The sequence below is a fragment of the Carassius carassius genome, chromosome 10 (assembly GCF_963082965.1).
Source record: "Carassius carassius chromosome 10, fCarCar2.1, whole genome shotgun sequence".
NCBI classification, from domain to species: Eukaryota; Metazoa; Chordata; class Actinopteri; order Cypriniformes; family Cyprinidae; genus Carassius; species Carassius carassius.
The window spans coordinates 23,018,045-23,038,923 of NC_081764.1; the positions used below are offsets into that span (position 1 = coordinate 23,018,045).

The 20,879-nt window shown below is 37.5% G+C and overlaps 1 protein-coding gene across 1 annotated transcript in view; it reads left to right on the top strand.

Annotated features, from left to right (window-relative positions):
- Positions 1 to 20,879, top strand: part of srp68 (signal recognition particle 68) — an 87,131-nt gene that overhangs the window by 21,132 nt on the left and 45,120 nt on the right. Inside the window, exons 6-8 of the mRNA XM_059560548.1 lie at positions 3,757 to 3,866; positions 5,027 to 5,109; positions 5,331 to 5,471. Coding sequence (XP_059416531.1) covers positions 3,757 to 3,866; positions 5,027 to 5,109; positions 5,331 to 5,471 — 334 coding nt within the window. The remainder of the gene's footprint in view (positions 1 to 3,756; positions 3,867 to 5,026; positions 5,110 to 5,330; positions 5,472 to 20,879) is intronic.

The window sequence follows — 20,879 nt, forward strand, 5'->3', positions numbered from 1 at the left end:
AGCCGCATGTTTAGAAAGACATGTAAAATTAATGTATTTAATTAAATTTTCTAAAAATATCTCGAGACTTTATGTTGGGTTTTTGTTCCCCATCCCACTGCATCATGTTTTTAAATGAAAAAATGTATTGTGTGACTGGTTTTCCGCCCTTTTTATTTATTTAACAATGCATGCATACATGACGCTGTTTGGTTTATAGTTCTTTAAGCAACTTAATTAATAATAATTGGTTCATAAACATTATTTTAAATATTATGTTTTTTCAGTCATGTGTTCTAATGCTTTGAATAAACGTGCGGTAATATTTTGCTCGTTGCGCTATCTTGAGGCCTCAGAAGAGAAGCAAAAAGCTTTTCTTCACCCTAACTTAAATTATGCATTTTAAATTCGAATACAATTCGAATTTTGATCATATTTAAGTAAAAATTTTGAATTTGTTTTTCAGCAATTTTGACAGCCCTAGGCGATTCAAGCCCGAAACTGTATGAGACTGAATACTGGCTGAATTCCATTTCTGTTTCAAAAAGAGAAACATTGTGCAGAAGTATTATTTGCTTTTATGCTTGTGAGTCCTGGCTCAATAGAAAATTAAAATCAATTTCCTATTTTCGTTTTTTTTTTAAACTTGTGTTGGTTGATTCGTGCTTGATTTGTGCAAGAGATTTTTGAACAGTTGACACAGTCACGGTTTTAGACTAGACGGGAGAAAGATCGGGGCACAGTTTTTCCAGAACTTCGTGCCAAGTTAAAGCGGTGTCGAGCTATTTTAATGAATGTTTTTAGATGTATTATGGTGCCCGAACCCGTATGACTTTGAACAGTGACCACTTGTGACATTTTGTTAACTGCAGCCGCAGCCATCATTACCAAGCGCGAACCGTTGACTCTGACAGAGTATGAGACGAAGCAAACGCACAGGCCATAGTGTGACATCCGTGTAAACATAGATGACGTCACAGGTTTTTTTAAATGAAGGAAGATAGTCTTCATTTGTATGTAAGCCTAGGCAATTTATATATTTACAATACTTAAATATAATTAATAGTATTTTATTGCTTTTGTATTAGTTGTTTGAAGAGTAAAAAAAAAAATTGGTCTGTCTTAATGCAAATTTCCAATCGGCAAGTCGGTCGGACTAAAAGCAAAAAAAAATAATTTAATTGAGTTGGTGCTAAATTGACAGGGTCGGTCGGGTTACGGCAAACAAGAATATTTTTAAGGATGGCCTGAGTACTAAGCAGCCTTCTCGCATTGTAATCTCCTAAAGCTAACTCTGGGGTTCGACTGGTATTGATGATTTTAAGTTATTATTCAAAAAGACTTGCTGCTGTTTAAAAGCAAAAAGCATTTCAAAGGACTAGTTGAGGGGTTGCAAACTTGTGCAACTGTTTTTTTATGTTTTTGTGTCTTTTTGTTTTGTGTTTCTTAAGTTACATAATTTAGTTAGTTTTATTTATTCATTAAATCTGGAAAAATATTTGACATTATTAGAAGCCAAGCATCGATGGGGCCTAGCCACCTATTGTAAAATTCAACATCTACTGCTACTACTTGTACTTCTGCTTTGGAGTCTGTGGCATCCCATAGAACTGTATGGTAATAGGTTACCATGAAATTTATTGCGCAAACAGATGGTATTCTAAACATGAAAAAAAAAAAAACTCAATGCCTGCCACCAGCTGTCCAAATTTGCAGTCAAAATGCAAAAATGACAATTAGGCTATATGCCTAAAAATAAATATTCGATTAACACTCCACTGAAGCATTTTTAGCCAGTTGAAAAAACGCTCTTCTAAAAATCGCCAGCTGGTGGTCCTGGAGCACACTTTGGTCCCTCTTCTTTTTCCCCTTCACTTTTTTCTTTTTATCTGCTGCTTGAAAGGGAGTTTATAAATTTGTTCATCAAATATTGAATATCTCTTCCCTCTATATGTACTACATTATCAGCACGACAGAGTCGTTCAAGCATATTACAACGTATTGGTTGATAAACCAAGGGAGGCTAGCCACCTCTGTGGATTTTTTTTTTTCTTCTAACAAAATCCCTAAATTTTGTACCCTTCCCAGATGAGCTGCCACTGGCAGTTAAGAACAAAAAGAAAGAGAAGAAAAGCATGTAAACATTTTGAAATGCCCCAATATTATGGCAGCAACTGTTATGCAATACAATTTTATTGTACACCTTAAAACCGCCCTCTGGCAGCTGTAGACGCTAATGTTTTCTCTTGGTTCATGTCAAATTAATTTTGATAAGTCGCACCTGACTATAAGTCGCAGGACCAGCCAAACTATGAAAAAAAGTGCGACTTATAGTCCGGAAAATACGGTATATGCCCAAAATCATTATGATATTTAAAGTAAAGCTCATGTTCCATGAAGGTATTTTGTAAATTTCCAATGGCTTGAGTTTAAAATCTAAGTTTGTGTTCTACTGAAGAAACAAAGTTACCTACATCTTTGTTGCCCTGGGGGTAAACCGATAAACAACAAATTTTCATTTTTAGGTGAACTATCCCTTTACGTTACACTTGATATTAAATATTTTTTTCTTGCTGATCTAAAAAATTATCTGATCTGTTGCCCAAAACCTGCAAAATGATCTGAACCATGAGTTTTGTGATCCATTGAACCACTAGTTTATATGTAATGTTATGTGTCGTGTTTTTTTACTGATGTTTTTCTGTGCTTCAAATGCTGAGAATGATTACGAGGTGTTATATATATATATATATATATATATATATATATATATATATATATATATATATATATATATATATATATATATATATATATTTCATGAATTGTACTTTCAACATGCCTTGTGATGTTCATTAATGTTTATTTTTTGCTTGAACTTAGGTGGCTACATAATCCATGTCATAATAAACCATGTCAAAACATTTAATTTGGAACAAAATGCTAAACATTTTTTTGTGAAAACTAAATGTGAATTTTAAAACAAACCCAATTCTAATTTTAATAAGACAAAAAAAAAATCTCTTCATATAAAACAAAGGCTTTTCCTGTTCTCATTTAAAATTATTCAACCACTGCATTGTAAGTGCAATCCAAACTAAGATGCTGAATATATGGAGCATGAATAGATTTTTATATCTAAATTATATTGTATAAATTAAAATTTTAAAACAAAAACCGAATACTCTGATTTTAGTTTTGTCAAACTATACCGCATAAAACATCTGCATGAAACTAATACGACAGAGGGGCTGAATGAGATGCAATTTCACTCTGACAGCAGCGATACAGTGGTTCCTTGCTTTCTTTGGCTGTAAACAAAGCAGTACAGCACCTATGAATGCTGCTTTAAAATGCATTATAAAGAGATAACATGAAAAGAATGTTTATCTAAACTTTTCTTAAAGTCAGTTCCCCTCAGAGATACATTCATATAAACACCCACCCCCAAATGTATTGCGATTCGTTTAACATCTCTACCATTTTAAATTGTCAAATATTTGTATCCGTTTTCAACTGGCTCATGACTCGGTTGTTAAATGCCTTATTCTTGGTTCACTGCACTGTAAATGAAAAATAAAGAATGTTTTAAATATTTAATTTGAAAACTGCACGGAGACCTGCTTTTGTTGCATGTGACAAAAGGATTACATTACAAAAGGCAAAAGGCTTCTCAGTACAAAATTAGTGAAATGCTGTAATAAAGTGGAATGCTTGGTGTATTCTGTATATGTACAAAGATTTATTTCTGTGACTATATCTTTGGACTGTTTGCAGAACCATCTATGAGAAACTGGCAAGTGCTTTTACTGAGGAGCAAGCAGTGCTTTATCATCAGAGAGTGGAAGAGATTTCACCTAACATCCGATACTGTGCATATAACATAGGTGAGAAACTGACACTTTTTATGGCTAAGGCTATACATGCATGATTGGGAGAAAGCAATGCTTTTCCCTTTCATTGCATTTCCCTTTCATTGCTTTTCCCTTTCATTGCTTTTCCCTCACTGTGCTTGCATGACAGAAATGAAACCATAGCGACGTAGCATGTGATACAGACAGAAGTGATGGAGGCTACACAGTTTGGGGTTTTGGGGGGGTCCCACGTGTTTATTTTGCCTGTATAGTTTGAGCAGTCAAGATGCAGCTTGATGATCAGACCGTATAGTGTGAATACATAAGCCTGAGCTTTGGCTTGACATTGCTTGCAATTTACTCGTACAGTGACAGTTGGTATTTAACAAAAACATTGCTGAAATTGCACAGTGTATGCCCGGCCTTATCTGACACACTCAGACAATTCAATTCATGGATCTCTCTCCTAATGAGCTGATTTATGAATCAGGCATGTTAAATAAGGCAAAATGTGCAGAGCAGGGAGTCCCCTGGACTAGAATTGAGAACCACTGTTTTTATCAAATGAAAATTAAACAAACCCTTTAGTTTTAATAATAATTGTATTATTGATTTATTCGTCCAAAATTTGACATCCGTTCTGCCTTTCTGCATTATACAGTAAATTCTGTTTTTATGACTGGATTCCATTATTCTGTCCATATTTTCTGCATTGTGGAAATCAAAGTGGGGCCCTATATATATTTTCAACATGTCTTCAGGCTCTTTAAAACGCTACTACCAAAGTCAGAACAATTACACAAGAAAAGAAAATAGCTTTACCTCGTCTTTGTCTGTGAAATATTCACCTTTTCACTGTGGGACTCTGCAGCATGTGTGGGATTGGCAGTGGGAGTAAACAGTATTCGCTAACACAAAACAAGCAGGTACGAAACGCTTAGAGTGAGGGGAGATTTTTCACTAGTTTATTGATCACGGATGGTTTCATTATCCTGGGCGGATAAAAAAAAAAAAAAAAACTAAGAAGATAAAAAATAAAGAAAATGTGTCACTGCCAGGGTAAAGTCTATGTGTGGGAGAGTGTACCTGCATTACTGGAAGTAGCTTCTCAGCAACTAACACATACACATACTTTGACTACTTTGTACAAACCACAGCCATTTTGCTCATATACTCTATCTGTGTTTATCTAGGTGACCAGAATGCTATAAATGACCTCATGCAGATGAGACTGAGTGCAGGAGGAGGGGGTGGCATGATGGCTGAAAAACTGGAGGTCAGGGCTCTTGTCTTTGCACCTCTGTTCCTGTTTAGTGATCAAATATACAATGTAAACTGCGTTTTCTGGGAGAAAATGCCATGCCAAACTGTGTCTTAAAGTTTTTTTTTTTTTTCTCTCCGAAAATTACAATTTGATTTTATCATGCATTTTATAAAATTAGTAAGTTGCATTGGCGTGTTCAGTCTTTACATTTGTGTTTTCTATCTGTCTCTCAGGCGCTGATTACTCAGACGAGAGCAAAGCAGGCAGCTGTGATGAGTGAGGTTGAGTGGAGAGGCCGTACAGTGCCTGTCAAAATTGACAAGGCCAGAATCTTCCTGCTGGGTCTGTCTGACAATGAAGCTGCTATTATACAGGTATATAAACTCTCTCATTCCCAATTATTTTTGTGTGTGGTACTCATAATGACAAAAGCGACTTTTGCACTTCCTGTTGTTAAAATGAGTTGTAATCAACTAAGATGTATTGGTTGACATCAGTTCAGACTTGTATTAGTTAATATTAGGGCTGGGACAACGCGTCGAGGTCATCGATGACGTCGACGCAAAAAATACGTCGACGCAAAATATGCGCATCGATTCGTCGACCTGTTTTTATTTCTCTAAAAAACGTTTGCAAAACGTTTACCTTATGTGTGCTGAATATACGCGATGGCCGGATCAACATTCTGTCCAATGTTATATAACCAATCCAGGGGTTTTTCTGCATTGATCTTTTTTTTGGCGGCTGTCAAAGCCTTATTTGATCGGTGAGTGACAGTTACAGGGCGCGTACGAGAGAGAGCCCCGGCTGCGCGCGCACTCACAGTCTTCAAACTACACGAGCGCTGTCTTGCTCTCTCTCTCTCTCTCTCTCTCTCTCCCTCCCTCATGCATAATCACCAAAATCATTAGACACGATAGAAAAAGGGCGGAACGCCAAAGTTTCACGTGGAGCATTCGGAGATTTTTTTCAGAGGCTCCCACTGTTACATTTTTTTTTTTTTTGGAAAAGCACTCTCTGTTTTAGCTTAAAGCCCTCAAGTTTACATTGGTTACTGTATTCTTTTAATTGCTCTAAACAAGTATTTTGGGTGACCTTTTTTATTGAATGCTAGACATTAAGTTGTTGTTATTTTCATCTGAAAGAAGAACTTTTTTTCAGTAAGCTAGGCTCTATGTGTTCAGTAAGCTTGTTTCAGTAAGCTATGTGTTTTCAAGGCTTCAAGGTTTTATTGAATGCTATCTCTATACCAGTGCAAAGTAATGCATTCTTAGTCAGTCTTTTATTTTGTAATTTTAAGAGCAATAAACGTATATTGCAATGTTAAGGAATTCATGTTTTTTTCATTCAGATATGTAAATCAACATGTATAAATTCTTAGTAGTCAAATAATGGGAAGATAATCGTAATCGAATCGGGCTGAAAAATTAATCGTTAGATTAATCGATGCATCGAAAAAAATTATCGCTAGATTAATCGTTTAAAAAATAATCGTTTATCCCAGCCCTAGTTAATATAAAATATAAGTGGCAGGCAGCACGATCCAAGCAGATGGGATGTCCATTTAGCAAAATGCAGAGCAGATGCTGTGTAGGGCTGGACGATATATGGCCAAAAAAATCTTCTCCTTTTTGGCTTAAATACAATTTTCTATTTGGATAAAAATGATTTATTTACTTAAAACATTCTGCCCAATGTTTATATTAAAGGCAATGAAAACAAATATAGTGAAATTAAAGGCTGTGCTATTCATTATGTGCAAAACGGGGGCAAAAATCACATTATATTCTAACATTGTAACATTAAAATCCAAAAAAAAAAAAAAAAAGCTTTTTAAAGCAGATCAATTCATTAAGCTAAAAATTAAAGTAAAAAAACACAAGAGCACAGATTAATTGCATTTAATTTTGATTACCCCATTACTGCCATCTGTTATCATAAAATACACTTACTTGTAGGTTTAAAATTGTACATGACACAATAATTGCACTCCTATTCTTTTGCGCTCCGGCTGTTTGGGGTTTGGTAGCTGCTTTAAACTATACGTGTTAACTATATCTTACGAGTTATTTTAAAGCCCTTAATATAAAGCATGTTTAGGACAAATTGGATTATGCACTTCCCCGCAGCAGCTCACTCTGCGTCTGTAACGATCGGGAACACAGGAGAAGAGAGATCCAAAAGCAGTGCGAGTTTTATTGGGTAATCCAAAATCAAAATCCAAAAACGGGCAAAAGGTCATAACCAGAAACATCCGTCCAAAAACAAAACAAAATGGAAACAAGAAACTAGAACCACAAGGGAATGCGAGGAAACTAGGTGACGGAAAGTAAGGACTCCATGAAACAAACAGAAACAGACCGGTTTAAATAGGCAGGGTAATGACTATGAAGTGAAGACACCTGAGTGCAATTAACAGGAGTGCAAATACTGTGATGAAGGGACAATGCCTTGTGGGAATTGTACTGCCTGCGGTGAGGTGCCTATGGGGAAGTAAGACCACTAGTGGAGACCCAGGGAAACACAGAACAGACACTGTGACATTACCTCCTCCTCTACGTAGCGGCTACCAGATGCAGAGACATGGAGAGGCTCTGGTAGTTCAGCAGAGACGTGACGAGACTCTGGAAGTTCCGCAGAGACATGGAGAGGCTCTGGTAGTTCAGCAGAGACGTGGAGAGACTCTGGTAGTTCAGCAGAGACGTGAAGAGACTCTGGTAGTTCAGCAGAGACGTGGAGAGGCTCCGGTAGCTCAGCAGAGACGTGGAGAGGCTCTGGCAGATCCGTGGTGTTTTGACTGGATTCAGGAAGATCAATGGTGACCTGACTGCTCATGAAGATCAATGGTGACTTGCATTTGCTCATGAAGATCAATGGTCACTTGCCTTTGCCCATGAAGATAGTCGGTGACTTGACTTTGCCCATGAAGAAAACTGGTGACTTGACTTTGCCCATGAAGAACACTGGTGACTTGACTTCTGAGGTCTAACTCTTGTAGTGATTAACTCATTAGTGTAAACGGTGACCTGACCCGACTCTGGAGTGTAAACGGTGACCTGACTCTGGACTGTAAACAGTGACCTGACCCGACTCTGGAGGGTCAACGGGGACCTGACTCGACTCTGGAGGGTCAGCGGGAACCTGACTGGACTCTGGAGGGTCAGCGGGAACCTGACTGGACTCTGTAGGGTCAGCGGGAACCTGACTGGACTCTGTAGGGTCAGCGGGAACCTGACTCTACTCTGGAGGGTCAACTGTGGCTGTCATCTTGTGCAGAGGCGCTGGACAGGCGGCCATCTTGTGCCGTGGCCCTGTGCCGGCGGCCAACTTGCGCTGTGGCGCTGGGCCGGCGGCCAACTTGCGCTGTGGCACTGGGCCGTTGGCCATCTTGCGCCGTGGCTCTGGGGCGGCGGCCATCTTGCGCCGCGGCGCTGGGCCGGCGGCCATCTTGCGCCGTGGTGCTGGGCCGGCGGTCCTCCTGTCTGTAGACCCCGGTCTAGAGTCGGCCATCCCACCTGGAGAGACAGGTGTGGCTGGGGTATCCCACGGAGACCGATGTTGTAGGTACAAAATGAACCCCCAAAAATCAAAGGCGTCCAGCTGGTCCATTTCCCTTTCTGGCACAGGGTTATCCAGACCGGCGTTGAAAAGGTCTTTCAGGGCCGCATCATTATATCCCATTCCACCCGCCAGGGTCCAGAACACTTGTGCCACACCACCCACCTCATTCCCCTCTTGACGGAGAGTGGTTAATTTGAGGAATTTCGCCCTCCGCTCCTCCACACCACTGAGACCACTAGTGGAGACCCAGGGAAACACAGAACATACACCGTGACAGCGTACTCCGCTATTAACCTTCTAAGCATCAAAGTTGCAAAATAGCGACAAGACGTCATACTTAATAAAATAGACTGTAGTTCCTTATATGGTGGAATATCTCATTTGTATTCCCTTCCACTAGATGGCAGACATGTAGTCCTTTGATTCTAGTTTAAAATGTTTTTATTAGGGAATCCAACTATTTGACAATGTTACATCACTTTTTATGATTCCTTATTATAAATCAAAGAAACAAATAAAATAAAATAAGAACAAAAAGCAAAACACAACAAACAAGAAAGAACAGTTCCCACTACTACCCACCCCCACCCTAGGGACATAAATCACAGTTAATGGGACAATCAGCACTACACACTAGGCCTACTTAAACATGCCAACTTAAACTATGCTATCACAGTAGCGGAAAAGGGGAGACCAAATCTCATCAAACTGATCCAGTTTGTTTGATTAAGAAAAACAAATTCTTTCCAGATGTAATAGCCTAACCATTTCATCCAACCACATTGTAACAGTAGGGACATTGATGTTCTTCCAAAACTTAAGTATTAGCTTCTTTGCAATAAGAAGTCCATAAGACAACAACTGTTGTCGAGTTTTTTGAAAAATAATGTTATCTGAGAATCCAAGTATTACCACATGTGGATCAGGCTCTAATTCAACACGTAATATTTCTGACAAAGTTTTAAAAATATTACTCCAGAATGGAGTTAACTTAGAGCAAAGAGCATAACTATGCAAGAGTGTGGCTTCCTCTGTCTGACATTTATCACATATGCTGTTTTGTCTTAGAGTAATGAAGTCGAGAGTCAAGGCAATGCTGAGAATTAACAGTGCATTTATGAATATTTTCTAAAGCATTAACCCATAAATCATCACTTATTTCCTCCCCCATTTCCTGCTCCCACTTTAACCTTATACCCTGTGTAGAAGGTGGAGTTGTGGATAGTAAGGAGTTGTACAGTAGAGAAATCAAGTGACTAACCCCACCTCCAAGCCGTAATAGTTCATCAAACTTAGCAGAAGCAGCCTCATCAAGACAAGGCAAATGCTTTCTTACATAGTCCCTGAGCTGCAAAGATCGGAATTTTTTTTTTTTGCTAACCGTATTTTGCCTGCAACTGACTAAAGGAGACAAAAGAACCATCAATGAATAGGTCACCAATATTTTGAATACCCACGTCTCTCCACTTTTGTGAAAGTAGAATCCATTGTCGAAGGAATAAATGATGGATTCCCTCCAATTGGTAAGAGGAAAGATAAGGACTTTATTACAAATTTTGATTTAATCTGCTTCCAAATGCGAATAGTACTATGGATTATGCAATTATGATTGTAAGCCCATTTCTCTAGCTTTGTAGGAGACAAGATCACTGCCACAATATCATATGGGCTACATGCAGTGTTGGGAAGGTTACTTTGGAAATGTAATAGGTTACAGATTACAAGTTACCCTGTTTAAAATGTAATAGTAGTGTAACTTTTTCAATTACTTTATTAAAGTAATGTAACTAATTTTGAGTACTTTTTGATTACTTTTCTAAATTTGTGAAAATTAAAGAATAATAAATAAAAGCATATACATCAACTTAAATACAGTTATCTAATAAGCATGTGACGTATTCTGTGTAATAAACTCCTAAACATTGGTGGTTTTTTTAAACTGCTGTCTCTTTGTATATGATGATAGTTTTCTCAAAATAAGTAAAATGCACATGAAGTGACACAGAGCAGTTCTAGAAATTGTGTTTATGTGCTCGTGTACTCCTATATTGAGGTGGCAGAGGTTGAAAACACTGCGAGCTTCAGTAGGTCTATGTGTAGTAAATGAAACCATGTCTTTGCCATTAATTTACAGGAGGGATGGACTGGGAAAAAAATCAGACTGGAAAAATCAAACTCATACAAACAAATTCATGGACATACTATTTTTTATCTATTTTAAATCTTTAATTTGGGGACATGCAAAATAATTAAAAGTTCTCTTCTGAACTGCACCTTCACTTCCATTTTTCTCTTCAGTCTCTTTATTTTGCCCTGTTATCCATCTCTCGTATGACTTTAATACTCAAGATTGAACAAAACTATACTTTACAATACAATACTCTACAATACTACAATATCTTTATAGAAAAATCCTAATACTGTACACGAGTCATGTTTTTCCCTTACAAAAATTAACCATGCTTTTATTAGCCTATATAAAAGTAAAATAACCTTGTTTTGTTTTTGTTTTTTTTGCAAATGGATTTGTATTTATTTTTAAATAAATACATTTGTAAAATAATTTTACATTTTTGGTTATCACAGTTAAACAATAGTAACCATTTTCTCTGGATTTATAGTTAAATATTAAAATGTTAATTTTCGTAAGGGTTGTGTTGTTGTCTGTCGTAGCTCCCCCTAAACCTATAAAAAAAATCGGAATTTTTTTCAGCTAAATTACTTCTGTAACATTACAACAGATAATAATGATGTCCTTTATATAGTATTTTGAGTGATGACTGATGAGCAACGTGCTGCTGCTTGATTAAATAAATAAAAAAACAAAGACAAAAAAGCATCTTTACAGATGAAACTGACCTGAAACCCTGAACAGTAGTTCTGCTTCTCTGCTCCAGCAGTCCTCTCTCTCTCTCTCTCTCTCTCTCTCTCTCTCTCTCTCTCTCTCTCTCTCTCTCTCTCTCTCTCTCTTCTCACATTGATTACTCTGAGTCTGATCCAAACCGTTTGGCGGAGGCGCGGAGAGCGTGCGAGTCATGACTAACAATTCATGACTTATTAGAGATTTAATTATCAAATGGCGGATTCGCAAATGATCGCTTTAGTACATTCGGCAGGCAATTATACAATAATGATATTAAATAGTGGGGCAAAATAAGCTGCAAGGCCACCGGGAATTGTCCCGGTTCTCCCGGTGTCCAGTCCTCACCTGATTTCCACAGACAGGCAGAATGTGCAAGTCATATATTGCATTTTTGGGGCTTAATATTCACAGACACTAGTCAATGTCATGTTTTGATTCAAGTGTACTGACCTACTTTTGATTTAGTCATCCAAAATGTGGCATATTCCGTCCGCGTTAGGCATTTCGTTTTTATGACTGGATTCTACGAACCAGACCGTGTTTCCGCATCCCGGAAATTAGTAGGGTGGTATGTCTCAGAATAGTCAGTGCAATTTGGGAAATAAATCAGTTAAATCTGTATGTGGATGCGTGTAAATATTAAAATGTAATCCCCTTTGTAATCGTAAAAAATTTCATAAGTAACTGTAATTTAAATTACTCATTTTTCGTAGTAACTGTAACTAATTACAGTTACAATAATTTTGTAATTAAATTACGTAACGCCGTTACATGTAACTAGTTACTCCCCAACACTGGCTACATGCTTCTCTTTCCAATTGGATCCAAGTGGAGTGTATAAAGTTGGGATCTAGCCACATTATAATAGTATGGGAGAGCACTGGCATAGTAATAAAGAGAGAAATTAGGGAGTGCCAATCCACCTTCAGCTTTAGGTTTACAAATATGAGCTTTACTTATTCGATGGGCTTTATAATCATATAAAAAAGAGAAAATTATTGAATCCAGTTGTTTGAAAAAAATCTTAGGTAAAAATATTGGGATGTTCTGAAAAAGAGAGAGGATTTGAGGAAGAACAATCATTTGAATAATATTAACCCTACCTACCAAGGAAATAGGAAGTGATCTCCAAAACTGAATATTTTCAATTTAGACACTAGAGGGGGTAAGTTAACCTTAAATAATGACTGAAAATCCTTTTGTAGCCTCAATTCCAAAATACTTAAATTTTTACTGTTATTTTATAGATAAGGAGTGCCTATATGGTATAAATCCTGACTGATCGGGGTGAACAAGTTTATCAATTAAGACCTAAGCTGTTGGACAAAGCTTTAGCCAGAATTTTTTGGCTAAACACACTGTGAACACACCTGGAGCAGTGGGCAGCCATTTGTGCTGCGGCGCCCGGGGAGCAGTTGGGGGTTCGATGCCTTGCTCAAGGGCACCTAAGTCATGGTATTGAAGGTGGAGAGAGCACTGTACATGCACTCCCCCCAGCTACAATTCCTGCCGGCCCGAGACTCGAACTCACAACCCTTCGATTGCGAGTCCGACTCTGTAACCATTAGGCCACGACTTCCCCTGTGTGTACGGTATACTGTCCATGTCCAGAAAGGTAAGAAAAACATAAAGTAGTCCATGTTACATCAAAGGGTCAGTTAGAATTTTTTGAAGCATCGAAAATACATTTTGGTCCAAAAATAGCAAAAACTACGACTTTATTCAGCATTGTCTTCTCTTCCGTGTCTTTTGTGAGAGAGTTCAAAACAAAGCAGTTTGTGATATTTGGTTCGTGAACAAATCATTCGATGTAACCGGATCTTCTTGAACCAGTTCACCGAATCGAACTGAATCGTTTTAAACAGTTCTCGTCTCCAATACGCATTAATCCACAAATGACTTAAGCTGTTAACTTTTTTAACGTGGCTGACACTCCCTCTGAACAGGGCCGTGCAGAGACCTTTGGAGGGGCAGGGTGCTCAAAGTATAAAAGGGGCACATGGAACAAGGCTTAAAATGGCGCTGTTCAAAATATCAATACAGCAATATATTGTGATGCATTCCTTGCTGATTCGCGTATCGATATGGATGATTATGTATTGATACAGCAGCAAATGCTTTGATGCAGTTTTGAAAAAGAAACAATAGAGAAGATAATTTTAAGTTTAAAATAATAATAGCCCTGGGATTAGAAACTGAAATGTCTTAAATTGTCCCAACCTGATGGCTTTTTCTTCTCTGTTCTACAGAATAATTAAGAACAGCGGTTATAGTAAAAACTATAGAAAACACTTCCTCTACATTTACTAAGGTAGAAATTCTAGGTAGAAAATATACTTTATAGTTTCTGTACTGTAATAAATGTCAATTAGAACTGCATCATTCATAAATTGTTTGTGGGTTTTTTTTTTAGTTTCATCAGTTCATTCTGCTTTAATTCAGTTTAGCTGCAGATATAGCCTGGCACGTCTATGAGAGCGAGATCGCTTCTCTTTCAGTGTGAAAACGTCTTCATCTCTATTTAACTTTTCCTCTCCATCAGCGAATGATTCTGAGAGAAAACGTACCAGATGTCTGTTTGCTAATGAAACAAACGCTAGGCTACTTTCATGCATATTATCAGATAAATCTCGTGCTCTTATTTCAAGGTCGTTGTTAATGCTGTGGTTAATTTTTAAAGTTTCCTTCGTATATTCGGTTCATCCGCATTGTTTAAACACATTTATCATTCAGTGGAACTGTGCGTATGATTTAGACACTTACATTTCTGCTCCGTCCATGCAATAAACACAGCTGTCGACGGCTCCGGTAACTCCGTCGGTAAGATGCAGAGAGCCATTGACAAACTACAGAAAAGTATAAAACTACTTCACGAGTCCTATAGATCACACGTCAGCTGCGTCATAGACGAACGGCGCGCGAGCGCAATCCTGTGACAGTCTCAGTCGGTAAACAGTGGAGCGCGTGAAGGACAGATAAGAGGCACGATTCACGAACACTCTTCAAGGTCTCCATTAATTCGTGCGTGTAGTAATTTAATGTGTATACATTTTGAAAGCATTGAATCGCTATAGAAATCGGGATTCATTCGATTCTTAGCATTTTGAATCGATTACTGTCCAAGATCGGCGATTCACGATTCAAAAATCATGTTTCAAGATTGATGCATATGAATCGACAGGGTTTGTAATCGATGCATCGAGAAAACGAGTGAATCGTTACACCCCTAATCATTACTACTCTTGCACCTAATCAATAAGTCCACCTTAAATATTGATACAAAACATTAAAAAACTGATACACTGGAATATAGTGATTAATATTATTATTACTGTTGTAGTTGTCTAAAATTGAACACCTTTGCAATGTAAACAAATGACAGGCTACATTTGTTATTCATATTGATTTCAGCTATATTATGTATTTTTTTATTGACATTGATATTTTTACATTTATTTCCAGAGAGATATTGAGTTTACAGGCTAAAGTGGTCTTGCTGTTGTAAATACTGTTGCTATTGTATGAAAAAAAAATATTGAGTTTACAGGCTAAAGTGGTCTTGCTGTTGTAAATACTGTTGCTATTGTATGAAAAAAAATATTTGCGTCACATTTAAAATATAATTATATTTAAATTCGTTTCTGTATTGTTTTTATTTTTATAATGATAATTCAGAGAATGAGAAAATCTGAATAAGCCTTACGAGTGTTGTGATTATTTTTAAGGCACTCTACATGTTAAAAAATAAATAAGTACTGTAATATAATAAAAGTTTAGTCAAATAACATAAAAGACCAGACCCCTCGATGCCTGTGAAACTTTTCTCCCTCAAACAGCACACTAGTGTTACTTCTACACTACAGGCTACACACAGCAATATAAACAACATATCTGCATGTTCTCACATCATCACGTCCTTGTAAAATTATAAGTAAATAAACATCAAAATCACTTCGCTGAGAATGAAACACCACTTACCAGCTGCCACGGTATTGAAAATATCCTCTAGCAATTAAAAAATGCGCGTAAGACGTGAGGAATAGTCTCGGTCGGATGAGGTCGTCGTCGTCAGGTGAAAAGTCATCATGTTGGTCATTTTATTTACGCCTAAATTATTATTAATAAATTGTACTAATATTATGATTGGGCATGGGCAGGCATTCACTAAAGAGAATGTTATTACAAAAATACCAAAATTACAGAAATTTTGCTTTAACAAAAGTGCACTTGATATGAAAACAGTCCAAAATTAGGCCATTCATTGAAGGTGCTCCTTATAATCCGGTGCGCCTTATAGTGCGGAAAATACGGTACATGCTTATGAAAATATCAGTGAAAGTGATGTGACGTGTAGCCAAGTATGGTGTCCCATACTCTGAATTTGTGCTCTGCATTTAACCCATACAAGTGCACACAGCATTGAGTAGTGAACACACAAATTGTGACCACACACCCGGGCGGCCATTTTTAGGGTAAAGGAAAGCTTTTGGCTTTTCTCCTGAGGCCACAAGAGGGCGCATCGAGTATAAGATAACATGACTATCTGTTTAAAAAGTGCTTACTGTTTAAAATAATGTTTATAAACTAATTATAATTAAGTTTCTTAACCCTCATGTGGTGTTCGGGTCAATTTGACCCGGAGAAGATTTTCTTATTCCCGAAAATATTAATTTTATCGCTTTGGACTGAAACTTAGTGACTTTGTTCCCAAAGGGTATAACTAAATCTCAAATTGTTTTTGGAAATTTTCTTACTTTTTTGTGGGGGTTTTGTTACCTTGTCACACTTGTGGTGTTCCCGGTCAAAAATGACCGGCCTATAAAAAATAGCTTATGCAATTCACACATAAGCCTGAGTGAAAAGATAAGTTTTCAAACGGGATTTAAAAATTTGAAGACTGTCACAATTCCTTATGTTGGGGGGAAGCGAATTCCACAGCCGAGGCGCCACAAAACTAAAAGTTCTCGCTCCCATTGTAGTTAAGCGAATACGTGGTGACACAAGGGAAATAGAGTGAGTCGATCTCAAAGAACGAGGAGGAGTATAAATGTTTAAAAGATCAGTGAGATACGGAGGAGCCAAATTATGTAAAACCTTAAATGTGAGAAGCAGAATTTAAAAATCAATACGGTACTTAACTGGAAGCCAAAATTGAAGAATTGGAGTGATGTGCTCGCGTAAAGAAGTCCTAGACAGGACACGTGCCGCTGAGTTTTGAACCAGTTGAAGTTTACGATGAAGTTTTGTAGGAAGACCAGAGAGAAGAGCATTACAGTAGTCAATTCGTGAAGTGACCAACGCATGAATTAGAATTGCTGTGCTGCTCTTAGTGAGAGAAGGACGAAGTTGGCTAATATTACGCAAATGAAAATATGCGGCGCGTGTAATATTATTTACATGTGCTTCGAAGGAGAGTGTGCTGTCCAGGATGACACCCAGACTCCTGACCTGTTGAGAAGGATAAATTTCAATATTGTCAATAACTAAAGAAGGACAATCAGATTTAGCCAAAGTTGATTTAGTACCTACTAATAAAACTTCGGTTTTGTCACTATTTAGTTTGAGGAAATTACCTGAAAGCCAAGCTTTAATTTCAGATAAACATTCATTCAAAACAGGTCGCGGAGAAGAACTAGAAGGTTTTGAAGATAAATACAACTGGGTATCATCAGCATAGCTATGGAAATTAACACCGTATTTCCTAAAAATGAATCCAAGAGGAAGTAAGTAGATCATAAATAAAAGAGGCCCTAAAACCGATCCCTGAGGAACTCCAAAGTTAACTCTATATGACCTTGATTTATAATTTTTTATTTGGACATATTGATTACGACCGGTGAGGTATAATCTAAACCAGGACAAGGGGGTACCCGTGACTCCTATAGATACTAGCCTGTCCAAAAGTATCTTGTGTAGGACTAGTATAGTCAGAAGACCAGAATCAGCTGCTATTAATAAGTCATTAGTTATTTTAACCAAGGCCGTCTCAGTACTATGATGAGAACGAAATCCAGATTGGAAACGTTCATATAATGCATTCTTGGACAGGTGTTCATGAATTTGAGCTTTGACACACTTTTCCAATATTTTAGTAATAAATGGCAGGTTAGAAATTGGTCTATAGTTTTCAAAATTGAATGGATCAGCCCCTATTTTTTTAAGAATCGGAGTAATGACAGCGGTTTTCATGAAGGACGGTACATGCCCGGTATCAAGCGAAGAATGAATAATTTTAGTGAATAATGAGGACAGTGACGATACACAGGCTTTAACCAAGCAAGTAGGCATTGGGTCGAGCTGACAAGTGGAGAATTTAGATCTTTGAATATGATCCCGTATCTCTGCTGTAGGTGGTAGGGTAAAATAATTAAAAGTAGAATGTACAGTCATTTGTGGGACTAAGAGACTCAGAGGATTTATAGCTAAATTACTGATAGCCAACTGCTGATGGATCTTATTAATTTTTTACTCAAAGAAAGTCATAAAATTATTACATTGTTCTGTAGAACACAGGCTTAAAGGCATGGCATCTGCTGTACAGGAAACCTTCTTTACTAAAGAAAAAAGATATCTAGAGTTTCCTTCGCTGGCTCCAATAATATTAGTATAATAATCTGATTTTGCTTTAAGCAGAGCTTCCTTATAATGGTACATATGATCACTCAACATATCTTTGTGTACCATTAAACCAGATTTAGCAAATAAACGTTCAAGCCTCCGTCCCTTAGCTTTGAGTAGACGCAGATCAGGGGTAAACCATGGAGCAGAAACATTAAAAGAAACAGTCCGAGTTTTAACAGGAGCAAAAACATCCAAGATCTCAGTTAGTCCACTGTTGTAAACGGAAATCAGAGCATCAGGAGTGGAGAATTTCACTTTGTTTGAGAAGCTGGCCAGTTCATCAGCAAGATTAGAGACATCAATGTTCTTTATGTTCCGAAAAGTGATACTATGGCCCGTCTTTAACTTAAAAACTGTCAACTGAGCACAGAAAGAGACTAGAAAATGACCTGATAGAGACAGGTCAGAAACAATACAATTATATGGTGCTAAACCAGAGCAGCAGATGAGGTCAAGAATATGACCTTTAGAGTGAGTAGGAGAATTCACAAAATGTTGCAAGCCAAAACTGTCCAAACAAGATAAAAAATCACATGTACTTGCATTTCTCAAATTGTCCATATGAATGTTAAAATCACCCAACATGATTACATTGGAAGACATGGCACACAGATCAGTTAAAAGGTCAGAGAGTTCAGATATAAAACTTGAGTTATTTTTAGGGGGGCGATAAACAGTAATGAGAATAGTCGGTATAGCCCCGTTTATTTTAATGGCAATGCATTCAAAGGAGGAATATGTGGTCAGTCAATTGTGATACATTTATATATATATACAATATATTTCTCCTTATAGAGAATCGCAATACCCCCACCGCGGCCAATAGTGCGGGATTTACAAATAAAAGTATATCCTGAAGGAACAGACTCATTCAAATGAAAGTAGGCACCGTGTTTCTGCCAGGTTTCAGTTAAACAGAAAAAATCCAACCTACGGTCAGACAACACGTCATGTAGTAGAGGTCCTTTACCATAGAGCGAGCGGATGTTAAGCAATCCAAATGACAGGTTGTTTTTACTGGAATCAATACCTGATGATCTTTTAAGATTGGAGAGGACACTGTGGTCAACAATCCGCTCTGACCTCCGTGTTGGACGAGGTTTCTGCGACCAAAATGACCGTATTTTACACGAATCATTAATGCTGTAGGATCGACGGGATCCACGGTGAACATATTTCCGACGGTGCTGGCCGGTGATGTCTGGATGAAAGCGTAGTGTTGATGGAGGATCAGTAAAACGCAACCGAAGTTGGAGAAGTTCCTCCGCCAAGTACTGAAGCGTCGACCTCGCGGGATGGAATAAGGCAGAACAAATGGCGATCTTCATGGCCCACAGACAAATGATCCGGCCAAGTAAGTCGACGATCTTCATGATTGTTATTTCCAAGCTGGAGGCGCTAGGGGTGCAGACAGTCAACAGGTACACACACCATCGACCAGGAGCAACAGAGACAGAAAATTTCTATAATGAGTAGCTAAAATATACTCGTTGGCTTATAGTAAATTTGCAGGGTCAAATAATTTAGACACAAATTAAAACAAATACTTAATAAAAGCAAATCAAATAAAATTTCATCGCAGGAGCAGCGGCAGCTAACAGCGCCAGCGTTCACTCCGGAAGTTTTGTCTTGGATTCAATCTTTTTGTCAACTTGTTCTCTTTCAATTATGACTGGTTATATATTTTTGTTTGCATCTGATTAATCATGGGCCTCATTTATCTGAGAGTAGGCATCTCATTTTTTGAGTAAAAAACAAATAATTTGAGTAAATTTGGAAATATGAAAAAAAAAATATGAAAAAAATGGCTACTGTTGATCACACTAGTCTACTCTAATGTTTCACCAGGAATTTTGTTTTGAAACTTTTGTTTTGTAAAAAATATGGCACATAGTCACACTTGTGGTGTTCACGGTCAAAAATGACCGGCCTATAAAAAATAGCTTATAAATCACTCATTATACCATATTTTCACCCAATCTTGGATTTAATCTTTTTGTCAACTTGTTCTCTTTCAATTAGGACTGGTTTTATATTTCTGTTTGCATCTGATTAATCGTGGGCCTCATTTATCTGAGAGTAGGCATGGTCCAAAATGGTCACAATGGCCGACCATTGAAAGTGAATGGGAGAGACTGAAAATAACAGAACAATTTAGTTTTCAGGAGCATGTTCATTATTTTCATGTACACATATGATCATATGTGCTTGCAAACATTGAGCCCTTGGACCTGTGCATGTATCGATACATTTATACACGCGCTACCCAGACACACACACGTCAAAACACACAAACTTTTTTGAGTATTACATTCTTTTCCACAGAGAGAAATTTGAACCTACCCTAACCTGCATCTAATATACATTTATCCATCTGACATTACCACACACACACAAACACAAACTGGCCGTGACTGCAGTGACCCGGCTTCAAAATATTATGACATTTTGTTTTGGAACTGTGAGGTTCTCAAACAGAACTAGACAATATTTACAAATATACATCATGTGATAGCACAGGCATATTTAAAAATGCTTTTGTTAGTCACTTGCATGAGTTCAAACAGAGACCGTCACAGTTTCTTATTTTGGTTAGTTCTTAATTTGGAAAACTGAAAGAAAATGAACAGTGTTTGATTTGTGTTCTCTATATGACAGCGTTAATGTGTTTATTTTTTGTATGTCACAATGGTCAGATTTGTCAGGGAACAGCACAAGTGTTACTGTGCACCCCTTT